The sequence below is a fragment of the Pterocles gutturalis genome, unplaced genomic scaffold (genome assembly GCF_000699245.1).
Source record: "Pterocles gutturalis isolate BGI_N339 unplaced genomic scaffold, ASM69924v1 scaffold11772, whole genome shotgun sequence".
Lineage (NCBI taxonomy): Eukaryota > Metazoa > Chordata > Aves > Pterocliformes > Pteroclidae > Pterocles > Pterocles gutturalis.
The window spans coordinates 2,932-15,457 of record NW_010108085.1 but is presented as its reverse complement, the minus strand read 5'-3'; the positions used below and the strand labels follow the sequence as shown (position 1 = coordinate 15,457).

General features: G+C 50.6%; 1 protein-coding gene across 1 annotated transcript in view; it reads left to right on the top strand.

The window, feature by feature from the left end:
- GATSL2 (GATS protein-like 2) overlaps nucleotides 1-12,526 on the top strand; it is a gene marked incomplete at its 5' end in the record, with an annotated part of 55,615 nt that overhangs the window by 40,158 nt on the left and 2,931 nt on the right. The window contains 6 exons of the mRNA XM_010072505.1: nucleotides 5,128-5,321; nucleotides 6,069-6,201; nucleotides 7,499-7,622; nucleotides 8,167-8,277; nucleotides 9,678-9,760; nucleotides 11,182-11,276. Of these exons, the coding sequence (XP_010070807.1) occupies nucleotides 5,128-5,321; nucleotides 6,069-6,201; nucleotides 7,499-7,622; nucleotides 8,167-8,277; nucleotides 9,678-9,760; nucleotides 11,182-11,276 (740 nt within the window). The remainder of the gene's footprint in view (nucleotides 1-5,127; nucleotides 5,322-6,068; nucleotides 6,202-7,498; nucleotides 7,623-8,166; nucleotides 8,278-9,677; nucleotides 9,761-11,181; nucleotides 11,277-12,526) is intronic.

Genomic DNA, 12,526 nt, shown 5'->3' with positions numbered 1-12,526 from the left:
CACCAGTGGGTGCTGGAAACCTGCCCTGAGCATCCCAGCTCCCCAAGGGCCCGTTGGTGCTTTGGCTGTCGCGTGCTCCTCTCGGCAGCACCCAGCTGCAGCACCCAGTGCTCCCCCCCCCAGCCCCTCCTCTGTGCCTGCGTGAGAAAGCCGACAGAGAAGTCAGAAAGATGCCTGGGCTTTGGATCAGCCTTTACGATCTGAGATAATCCCTCACTTCATTAGAAGATGGGATTTGAAAACTGCAGAGCAATGACAAGCTCTTCCACTGGGCAGTGGCAAGAGGACGCTTTAATAAATGTTAAAATCCTATTAAAAATATATGTACATAAACTGTGCTGCCACAGCGAGGCGTTGGCGACAGCTCTCCCAATTTATCATGAATTTTGCAGTTGGCAGTGCTTTTATTTTTAATGCCTGACCGCTGGAGTCCTGCTATTCCAGGAGCCTTTTTCTCTGTCTTTTTAATACAAGCAAGAGGCTAGCTGTCATTTTTGCAGAGGGAGGCTATAAAAGGTGAAATAAGTACAGTGTAAGGGATCTACAGCCAGAAGGCTGGTCAAAAAATCCACAGTATTTTTTAATTTCATTATCTTTTAACATTTTGAGTTAGCTGTGGGTGGCACACCTAAAATGTGCAACATTTTAGGACTCAAGTCCTATAATGATGAATTGAATGAGCAATCGGTTCACTCAGAGTACCAGAACAAATCAAGGAGCAGCACACCACCCGGAGTACTCTGCTATAATGTGAAAATTTGTGTACTGAATGCAGTGCTTAGGAGATGATCCGGTTATCTCCCCCGTAACTGAAACCCTATTGTGGGAAACTTGAACCCATTTAAATGAGGTACAGAAAGGGGCAAAAAAGTTCTGGTGATGTTGCACTTCCTCTGCGCGTTTTCCAGCGTTCCTCCAGAGCAGGAGGGCTCTCTCCCAGTGCCTTGCCTCCAGCCATATGAGGCTGAGGGGTCCTCAGGTTGGAAAATGGAGGCAGGAAAATGTGGCTGTTTTCCTACCGTTGTGCGGACCCACACTGTCGGGCTGATTCTTTGGTCAGAGATGTCAGCTAGGAGGTGATTTTCCTTCCCTGCTTTCTGTGAGCACCTTGGCTGCTTGCAAAGACCGTGAGCTGGAAGCTCATCATCTGGCCGGCATCCACCCAAAGGTATTTTAAGAGTGCTGCGTGGAGCACCGGCTTGCAGCGCTTATAGCATTTCCCAGCGCTCCGGTGGCAGCAATTCAATCCGTATTTGGGTTTCAGCCAACATTTGTTGTCCTCACTGGAAATGGTATTGATTATTTGAGCTCAGGAGCCAATTACGGCCGATATGATACTCGGCACCTCGCGTCCCAGGATGACGTGTGCCACAGAGGCTGCTTTGTTCCAACTGGACCCGCCAAACGGGCCAGTGAGGCTCTGGATAGACCTCTGGCCTTTTAAATCACCCGTGGTGTGAATAAGCAGTTTTAACTCGTGCCCTAAACCTTATTTGACATGTGTTGGTTGGGTTTGATTTGAGCAGGGATTGAGGTTTGTTTAGTATCTCCCTTGGAGGAGCTGTGTCCAGTCTGTCTGCTTGGTGGCACTGCATGTTCCACGCAGTGCAGAGAATTTGGGATGAGAGAATCACAGAATCACAGGATGGTTTGGGTTGGAAGGGACCTTAAAGCCCATCCAGTGCCACCCCCTGCCAGGGGCAGGGACACCTCCCACCAGCCCAGGTTGCCCAAAGCCTCATCCAGCCTGGCCTTGAACCCCTCCAGGGATGGGGCATCCACAGCTGCTCTGGACAACCTGGGAAGAAACTGCTGTGCCAGCGGAGAGCGGTACCGTGGGCCACTGGAGCCCACCAGCAGCTGGAACCTAGCCTTGCACTGCCGGGGAAAACCATACGCAAGGTGAGGGCTGTGCTTGGGCTGTCAGGGTGATCCCATCTCGCGTAGGTTGGTGGGGATCCACGCAGCTGCTGGGGATGGAACGGCAGCTGGAGCCTGTGCCCCTCCTCTGCCAGGATGGTTGGGATGATGGGCAGCAAACGATGGCAGCGGAGCCTGTGGGCAGCTGAGCCACTCGTGGGTGCTGGCAGCAGCTCTGCAAAGTGTGACACGGCAAAACCGCGAAAATGGAAAGGCTTCACTGCAGTGCAAATTGAAAACAAAGACCCTGATTCTAACAAACAACACCCAAGTCTCTGACCAGTTAGAGGTCCTTCTCAGCCAGAGTGAGATATCTCCTGTGATCAGAAGCGGGAGCCACCTGCACCCTGGTAAACGAGTTGCAAGAGGATCTTGAGAGCCCAGCAGGGATTTCTGCGCCCGTCTTGCAGCGCGAGGACAGGGGATGCTGCGGTGCTGCAGCTGTGGAGCATCAGGAGCTCTGCTGTCCTGGGGGAGACGTGGTGGAGATGGTGGGGTTGGTGCTGAAACATGGGCGGTTCCTCATTCTGCTCTTTCTCTATTACATTATTCTGCCTCCCTGAGTCTGCGTTAGCGTTACGTTTGGTGTTCCCAGCTCTCCCCGGGTTTGCTGCGTTTAACAGCTTCCAGGGCAGAGCCCCTTCCCGCGTGGCTTGTTGGATGCGATTGAGCTGACTCTGCTGAGCCTCTGCCCTGGGCTGGCTTCATTAAAATTTGGGCTGTACTTTTCCATCTGGCCACCTAGTGGAAACAGTGTCCAAAATTGGTATTTCAGTCACTTTCTCTATATTTTTTGCAAAGTTAATCAAATGATGAGGGGTGAGTCACTTAAGCAAATGCCGTGGCCCCTGTCACCCTCCGTAGGGCGTGTTAAACACATAAAACCGAACGTGATCAACACTTTGTAGTAATTACACATGCAACAGGCAACTCAGCTTTCCTGATCCCTGAGGAAGAGGTTGATGAGGTCTTCTTGGGGCGGCTGCTCCAGCACTGCCGCTGCCGGGGTGCGGTGTGGTCGAATGCTGCGTCCTCCATCACACCCCTGCCCCAAAATCGGATTTCAGCCGGTATTTAATGGACTGCAGCCCGCCCTGCGGCACCTGTACGAAGCAGAAATATCATCCACTCTGTTCATAGAGATGCAAATGAGTTGTCATCTCTTCTTGCTGCCAGTGGCGAGTCATTAGTGGACTTGGGCACAGGGACGTGCCCGCTGCGGGTGGGACAGGTCGGACGGCAGGCACCGGAGCTGCCGTGCATCCCCTGCTGCCGGAGGCTGCGAGAGGAAAGGTGTCGCTTGACCTCTCTGTGATGGAGTTGCCTGGCTGCTGTAACGGCTTTGGGACGCAGGAAGTCGCAGTGTAAATACCGATGACAATGACGTGCAGGTGGCCGCGCCTGCGCCTGCCCGCTCCATGCTGCCAGCGAGCAAATGCGTGTCCCAGGAAAGAACACATCTTTTTTTTTTCTTCTTCTTTCTTATTTATTTTGCAGGCAAGGAGCAGAGGTGGGAATAAAGGAGAAAGACATCAGCTGCTTATTAGATCAGCAGCGGTTGTTTTGAGCCCTAGCTGCTCCGTGCCGGTTGATGCAGTCGGCTTTGTTTGGGGGTGTTTTTCTGATGCAAAGGGCTGTCTGATCCGAAATGGTATTTTGCTGCAATAATTTTCCGCAAGCAACTCGCACTGGTCTCTCTGCGGTAACATGCTGTTGATTAATACACAAACTTACCCGCTCTCCCTGGTGCCTCGTTTTCATTCCGTGTGAGCTCTGATTATTCAGTAAAAAAGAAACATTGGCCTGTGAAGCTAAGCATCAAAATGCAGCAGCAGACCCCGCCGTGCCCCCACTGTTTGCCGTGTGTTTGCTCAGGGTTATTTTCATGCCACGCACAATTGGGGTTATTGAGGAGAGCGAAACGCGCAGTGTTTGTTATTCAGTTCGTTTTGGGTGTTCGGCGCTGCTGTCGTCTCGCAGCAGCGGTGCCTGGGGATCCGAGGGGTGTGAGGTTCTGAACTGATTACATGGTGTCTGGAGCTGTGCAGAAACAGCTCCCCAGGGTCTCACTGAAGCAGAAGGAGAGGATAGAGTATGGAGGAGCCAGGGGTGGGTGGACAGAGTGGGAAAGGTGGGTATGGGGACACGGAGCGGCTTGCCCACAGTGCCAGGGCACTGACCACAGAACAGCAATACTGGGACTGGTGGTTTCGGACTGCTGGGCTGCATCTAACCTTTAAGCAAAGCGTGTAGGTTTCCGCTAGGACCTGCGCTGTATCTTTGCTGGCTGGGTCTGCAGCTGAGGTCAGGTTCCTCATGCCAAGTAGATTTAGGTGGGATTATGTATTTGTAAGTCTAGATCTGGATCTGAACTGTTTGTTTCTGTAATTTGCCAAACCAAAATCCAAAGTCCAGTGTATCTTTCAGAAGTTTACGCCTTCATTCCAGAGTCCACGTCTGGTTCTACAGGCTGTTAATATGTTGTTTTCTTTAAAACAGTTAATAATTTGTATTAAATGGTTTAAGCTGCAGATTTTTAACTACTTAATGACAGCAGACTAAAAGCAAATGGAATAGACCTGGGATGATTCTCTAAAAGTTTTCCATTGTCTTAGTATGCGATCACCTTGTAATCTCCAGTGTATAAGTTACACCATCCCTCCCTTACAGAGCTGGGCAGCTCTTGTCTTTGGCTTTCCAGATGGAGGCAGCAGCCTGCAGAGGCACTGGGTACCTCCTCTGCATCTCCCCAGTCTTGGGCTTGTGCCCAGGCTGCTCGGTGAACCTCCATCTCAAGTCCAGGAGAACAAAAGTGGGGTTTAGAGCAGGAAATGGGAAACCAGAGACCAGAAAGGCTCAAGTGAAGTATTTGGAGAAATGGTGTGATAGAGGAGATTCAAGTTAAGTCAAGAACCTCAGGCTGGGGAAATCAGCCGTGCTGGTCACCAGCATCCCAGTGAATGGCTGAGTTCTCCTTGAAAATTTGTGTGAGTCCTGCAGTGGAAGTTGATGCAATCAGTGTATCTAAAAAGCAGCACGGTACCAACCTGCGAAGCGGCGTGGGAAGCCCAGGAGGTTGGCTGGATGAGTGGGCTCACCTCGTTCCTTGCACGGAGGTCTGTGCTAACCATGTACAGACCAGGTGGTGGACCTGGCTTGCTCTGCCTCTAAACCAACCCTCTGTCCTCCCCCTCTGTCTCTTTGCAGAGCTCCCTTCCTCGGAACACCTGAGCGTGGCCGATGCGACATGGCTTGCCCTCAACGTGGTGTCTGGCGGAGGTGGCTTCTCCGGCTCCCAGCCCATCGGAGTGACCAAAATTGCCAAGTCAGTAATAGCACCTCTAGCTGACCAAAACATCTCAGTGTTCATGCTCTCCACCTATCAGACGGACTTCATCCTGGTAAGAGGACATGAGAGCAGAGTTATCTGCAGCCAGATGGAAGTTCAGTTGGACAGTTTTAATGACATTTCTGGGAACAGGTTGCTTGAGTAGCAGCACAAGTACCAAAGTCTTCTTTCCCCAGAGCTCTGGGTCATCTAGTTAGGCTCTTCAACATCTCAGAAGCTTTTCCCATGGGATGAGGCATTTGTTGATATGGGTTATCTGGTGTCTAATGAGAGTATGGAGCCCACACTGCAGTCTCTCCTGTAATGGAGGGAGATCGTGTCCCACCATCACTCAGCCATTGGTTTTCTGAGCGTTAGAGAAACGTAGTGTCTGCTGTCAGGTTGGCCAATGATGGCCAAGAGGCTCTGAAGCTGTTTTGGGGACAGACAGCCTGTCTTTCTGTCTCAGGGCATGACCACGTAAGCTTTATTTCTGTAGGAAACAAGGCTGAGGAACAGGCAGTGCTGGCTTCTTGAAGGGATGCTGAAACAGTGGTGAAACATCTCCCTCTTAGGAGTCTCCACAGTCTTTCCACAGTCTTAAAAGCACTGTGGTGCTGAATCCTACTGATATTTGCAGTGATATCACCAAATGTGCTTCTCTAGGCATGCATCCAGATAATAATTATCCTCACACACCTGCTGGCTCAAGCAGGAGTGATGTGTCCATTTTTCTGTGCCCCAAGAGGACATAACCTCCCCTGCAGCATATTCTCGCTTCTAGTTCACACCATCACCATAATCCTGTTGTCAACCTCAGGTACGTGAGCGAGACCTGCCCTTCGTGATGCACACGCTGGCTGCTGAGTTCACCATCCTCCGAGTAGTGAATGGGGAGACAGTGGCTGCCGATGACCTTGGGATAACGAATGGATTTGTCAAACCAAAACTCGGTAAGGACCAGCACGGGCTCGGCTTGCCAGGGAGGTGGTCTGCATGACACCTGGGGGTGAAAGTCTGCCTCCTGGCTTCCTTCAACATTTCGCTGAATGTTTATCCTGTTATAAGGTAATGAACTATCTTAACCCGAGTCTATCCTCGTTCAGCCAAGGATTTGAGTAGGTGCTTAACGTTCTGAGCAACGCTGATGAGCTTTGCTGAATTGAAGCCCTTTAGTGCTAGTTTCACATTTCTAGAGGAGACGTGCCTTTTGTAGGGTGGAAGGGTAGAATACAGTTCATTTGCAAAAATAACGTCTGTAGCCTATACTTCCACATTTCAACATTGCAATGGAAAATGACTTATAGAAAAGCTTGTTTAGGTATTGCAGTGATTGATGCACAGAGAATATTGTTGTTCAACTTCCACACTTCAGCACCAGTCAGGATCGAGGCCACTGGCAGCCCAGGGCTGTACAGAACCTTAGGGTGCTTCCAGTCCGGAGGAACAAGCATCAAGCAAAGGGCACAATCAGGAAAAGGAACTACGTAAATACATACGTTTACATACACACCCTGTGTGTCATTTTGTGCCTGTAACCAACCAAAGCAGGGATCAGTTATGACAAAGTGCCACTCGGCCTCATCAGATGGTAGCACCAGATAATCCTGTTTAAGAAAACGAGCCTTCTACAAAAAGCACGAAGGAAGGGCACAGCGCAACGCACATTGATGACGCACAGGTATGCAGTTTGCTGTGTCGCGGTGTTTGATAGTCGCTTGCCTAACTACCAGCTGCTCCTCCGCCGCTGGCTGCAAGCGTGTTTGCCAAGCTGCTGCTTATCAGCTGGTTTTTCGTTTTTGTAGATACTGTGGCAAAACAGGCCCCCAGAAAGGAGAGAAAAGAGGTTGTGTCAGCAACCACAGCCGAAGAAATGCCTTCCATGGCCCAGCCTTTTAAATGGCGGGAGCCTGTGTTTATTTCTGCTTTACAGTCTGTGTTGGCACCTCCTGTAGCTCACCTCTTGTCTCATGTGGATGCACCCAGTGGCCTGACAGCCCCTACGAGCAGAGAGCTGACCCCACCTGGGGCAGGGGACTCGGGACGGTCTCACCCTGTACCCCGGGAAGGACATTCCAGGAGCGGGTTGTCCCCAGGCTCCTCGCTCCCTGTCTGAGAACCAGCAGGGCTTTGGCAGCGAGGAACCTTCTCACCAACACTGTGTTTTCTCTGGATGACCTGTCTGGTGGGACGTGAACCTGCTGCAGGTGTGGCTTCATAGCTGTGTGTGTGTGTCTGTGTCTCTTTCAGTTCAGAGGCCTGTCATTCATCCCCTTTCCAGCCCGAGTAATATGTTCTGTGTCACCAGCCTGGATCCAGACACCCTCCCCACTGTTGCTACACTCCTCATGGATGTCATGTTTTACTCCAATGGGTAGGTCCCAGCAGGGAAACGGGCTCCAGGGGAGGTGGGGCTGGCGTCTGGGGGCACAAATTCCCGTTGCTCCTCCAGGATGCCCAGGGATCTGCGGTGGCCTCATGCTGCTGCGGTGCTCTGCGCTTTGGAGGGAGGTTGCACAGGTTGCAGAGGGCTGTCCTGACAGGTGGAACCTGACCAGGAGATTGAGGGTGCCCAAAGACATGCGCTGGCTTTGGAAAGCTGAGCCTTTTCACGTTGAAATGAAGAGTAGCAATGTGATCCATGTACTGCATGTCTGCATATGACCAGAGGATCCTGGCCCGCAGCCTCCTGCGAGAGGACCTTGGGCAGGGATGGGAGAGGTGTGTCAGTTGTGGGAACTGACATTTTTTTCCCCTGCGAAATCAAAAAAATGAGAAGCAGTATAATATGGCAGGACTCAGTGACACTTTCCTAAGTCAGTATATGAACATTTCTGGTTTTAGTGGCCGGGTCTGCTTTAAAAGCCTTCCTCTGCTCTTCTAGCCACAGTTAATGCTGTTCTCTTCTGTTTCTTCAGAGTAAAAGACTCGGTGGTGGGCAATGAAGACTCGGGACATATTCGCTTTTTCTCCTTTTCTCTCATTGAGGGTTACATCTCCTTGGTCATGGATGTCCAGACACAGCAGAGGTGAGCTTTGGTCTTAGGGTCTCTTTGATCCCAAAAAAGCACTCAAGAATGTCCCAAAGGAGCAGGAAGCAGCTTAAGCTCCTAGATGTATATTCCTGGGAGCCTCATTGCATGGGTGTCATGTGCCTGAACACCCTGTCGCTTTCCGAGCTCCTGAATTTTGGGCTTGTGGGTCCAAGCCCTCAGTGAAATCACAAGCCAGTATCATGTAGGGTTATCTCACTTCTGAAAGAGAGACACTGGAGAGAAGTGATTCTGAAGTTTTTATTCCATTGCTCATTAGTTGTGCTCTTAAGAGCAAAACAAAAAAAAAATCTGGTGTATGTTGTTAAAGTTTTACTGCTAGAGGCCAAGCGCAGGGTGGGGATGTCAGTGATGCTGTCCTCCCGCTTTGCTTTTACACATGGCTGGGCTTGGTGCGGAGTCTCGTGATGATAATGTTCTGAGTCATCCCGGTGCAGCGGGAGCCCATGGCTCGGGAAGGAAGAAAATCAGCGAGGGAGCAAATACCAGCCTGTATGTGTGTCTGTGTGCTTCTGCAGCTTCGCAGCACTGAAGTGTCCGAGGTCTGGGGGCTAGACAGGATGCTGCTCTGCGATGCAGTGCATAGATTTGCTTTCAACACGCAGTGCGGTGTTTGGTTTTGATTCTTGCCTTCCCTAGGGACTTGTTTGGCAAACTGCTAATTTACAGAATGTTAGAGATTGGAAGGGACCTTGAAAGATCATCTACTCCAATCCCCCTGCCGGAGCAGGAACATTGTCCTCTTGAAAGTTTCTTCGACCTTAATTGGAGTGAACCTCTGTCTGTCTGCAGGAGAGGGGCTAGAGAGGTGGAGCAGCAGCCTGGTGCTGGGGGAACTGGGCAGCCCGTTCCTGCTCTGTCCCAGGCTGCCTGCGTGACCTTGGGCAAGTCTCTGAGCCACTGGTCGGCTTTCCCCTGCTAAGAAATGGGATCTCTGCAGGGATCCCAGGGATGGGGTGGGTCATCACTGATGATGCTTGACATGAAAACAGTGGTCACCGGTCACATTCCTAAGGTATGGAAACATATTCTGTCCCGAGGTGTTTCTAAGTGCGGCTCAAATCAAGCCTTCAGACAGTCCCTGTGTTTGTAAAGCTGGGCCATGGCCTGTTTCTCAGAAATCTTTTTCCATGCTTCTCCAAGTGCCCATGCACACTTGCAGCATCAGATGCTGATTTACCGTAGGACGTCTGGAGGGGCAGGCAGGTGCGTCTGTCCTGCTGGCCGTGGCTTGTCTCCGTTTCCCCGAGCTGCTGCCAGCGCTATTGTTGGCTTCAGGCAGCCCGGGGAAGCAGGAGCAGCAGCATCCCCGCAGGCAGGATCCGACACACTGCCGGGTTTTAATTGCTGCGTTTGGTGTTCCTTCTCTTTTACAGATTTCCCAATAATTTGTTGTTTACAAGTGCATCTGGCGAACTCTGGAAGATGGTGCGGATTGGTGGGCAGCCTCTTGGCTTCGGTAGGTGAACATTTCGGGGATCAGTTGGTGCACAGGTAGGCAGTCGCCTCCGGGCCTTCAAGGATGATGGAAAAATCCATCTGAAGCCAAGGCTTTTTAAGAGCCGGCAGCTTAACGTGACTTTGCAAGCTGAGATTTTCAAACAGGAGGAGTCTGACTCCTACCTAATAATTCAGACTGCTAAATATACTTTTGAAAGCGCTGCGTGCTTGACGGCTCCATCTATTTTGCATTCATCTGCGGGACTTGGGAGGCAGCTACAGCTGGGTCTCTGCTTAAAGAGAAAAAGTGGACAAAAAATGGCATGGGAATGCGTTGTGGATTAGTGAAATCAGTGGTCAGAAGGCACTGTCGTGCTCAGTGCAGCCCTTGGGCAACTCTGGGGCTTTAGTAGATTCAGTGTAGATTGATCGCAGTCCTGTTCATAGACCTGTTTCATATCCAGTGCTGCTCAGAAGAATATTGGACCTACGTACCACACAGCAAATGCTGCACGTCTGCAGAAGTGTTCCTGTTGCTTTTATGTCCCCTGTAATTTTGAGGAGTCTGATCCAAATACTGCAGCAAAGGCCTGAGCTTCAGAAAACACTGGGGCACCTTCCCAGGGTCTTCGAAACAGTCACAAAATACAAGATTCAAGAAAATTTCTGAAAAATGTTTGGCCAATTTTTATATTTCATTGCAACTTCTAGGCCAGACAACCAAAGGTCGCAAGAAGGAAATTGTCATGCAGGAAGTTTTCTTTAAGCATCTTAGAAGCAAAATATATAGAAGTGGCATGGTATAGGTCATCAGGACACCTACCAGTCCCCTAAGTATACAGTGTTTAAATAGACTAGCTTACAATCAAGTTGAAATGTTCAGTTTGGACCAGTGAAACTCAGATTTCATTGGAAACAATGTGCCATTGATGTGCGCTGAACAGGACAGATGAACCATTTGAATTGGTGTGAAATCCTGTCCGGGGGCTGTGGTGGGCTGTGGTCTAGGAACCATGTGCCCAGGCTGACCAGCGGGCCAGCACCTCCTCCCAGAGACGCAGGGCAAAGTGTTTAACGGCAACTACTAAAGAGAAAAACGAAGGTTAAGGGTGTATAGTTTTGATGCTTCCTTCCTGAATGTAGTTGCCTTTCTTTGGACCCATGAAAATCATTCCAGCTCCAATGTTTTGTGCCCTTGGGGGATGTACATTTCTCTGTAACAAAAAGGCGGCAATAAAATCAAATGTGCAACGTGTCGTGGTGGCCCAAAGAGCCTGATTCTGTGGGAAAGAACACATTTCACTGCAGAGATCCCTCCTGATGGGAGTTTGTGAAGACAGACTCCTCCCTGCATAGTCGCGGAGCTGGCGAGACCCAGGGGTTCTGTGAGAGTGACAGGTGCCGGTCCGACAATGAGGGATTTTTTTCTCTCCCCCACAGATGAATGTGGAATTGTCGCTCAGATTTCTGAGCCGCTGGCCGCGGCCGACATCCCAGCCTACTACATCAGTACTTTTAAGTTTGATCACGCATTGGTGAGTACGCAGACAGCTTCTCTGGACTAGGGGAGAGCTTTTCCCTGGGACAACACTCACGATGAGTTTGTTTCCCCTCTGGAGAGCCCGTTGGAGTGCCTTTGCTCTGCTGTAGCCCGCCAGATCCCTCTCTCCTGCCTCCTGACAGCCGCTGCCTGGGGTCAGAGGGTCCTGAACCGAGCCCAGCCCCACCCCAGAGCAAAGCCGTGTTCGGGAGCGTCCTTCTTGCAGAACACCGCTCTCAGTCCTTAAAGACCTGCTGTGATGAAGGCTTCCTGACCTCCCTGAGCAGCCTCTTCCACCGTGTCGCTGTCTTTTATTAGGAACAGCCACAAACCCTCTCTGTTCTCCTGCAAACGCAGTCGGGGGCTCCAGGCTCTCAGGAGGGTGCCTTTGTGCGTGGGGAACGTTTTGGAGAGTCTCCAACAGCAGACCCCTGCCTTCACCTCTTGGTGCCTGCATGGCCCCAGGCTTTGCGTTTTGAGACCCATTTGCGAGTCCTGATGAGCTCTGCTGGCCCTGCATCGTCCTCCTCGTGGTGCAGGCCTCCGATAAGAGAGCAGTAACCGGCAGCACAGCCGGGGAGGGGCTTTGCAGCAGAGAGCGGTGTTGCCGTGTTTGTTCTCATGAGTGCCCATCAGCAGTTCCAGCACAGTCACCTGTGGGTGAGGGCTTGCCATTCGTGCAGGGGTCTCTTCTCTTTTATACTGGCAGATATTTTATCTTTAGGCTTACCTCTGCTCTTCCTTTGGCTGTATAGGACACCCTCAAAAAAGAGGAATTGCCCTGAAAAGGGAAAATTGCTCTGCCTGTCGCCACAAACAGGATGGCGTTTGACCTGGAGCCCGTTCCCCAAGTCCTGAGGGAGGGGGTCGGTAGCCCATGAACTAACAAAGCTGGAAGAAACTCATCTGCTTCGTGCTTTTTGTTTTTTTCTCTTAAATGTGCCCTTTATTGCATCATACTTCACCTTTCGTCGCTGTAAATTCACTGCTCAGGCCCTACTTCAGACCTGGAGAAGCTCCAGTGAGTTCAAGGCGGGTTTTTTTCAGCTGATGACTTTGGTTTTTCACGGTTGGCATGAACCATTTGCAGCCTATGGGTCATGTGTGAAAAGAGTAAAAGTAAATATTATTCCAGATAGCAAAGGTCAAAGTATTATAGATGTTTGTCTTATTTTCTTGAATATTAACTGTGCAGATAAGATAAGCTAATAAAACACCATTTTAGAGTCAATACTGTTAGCTGTG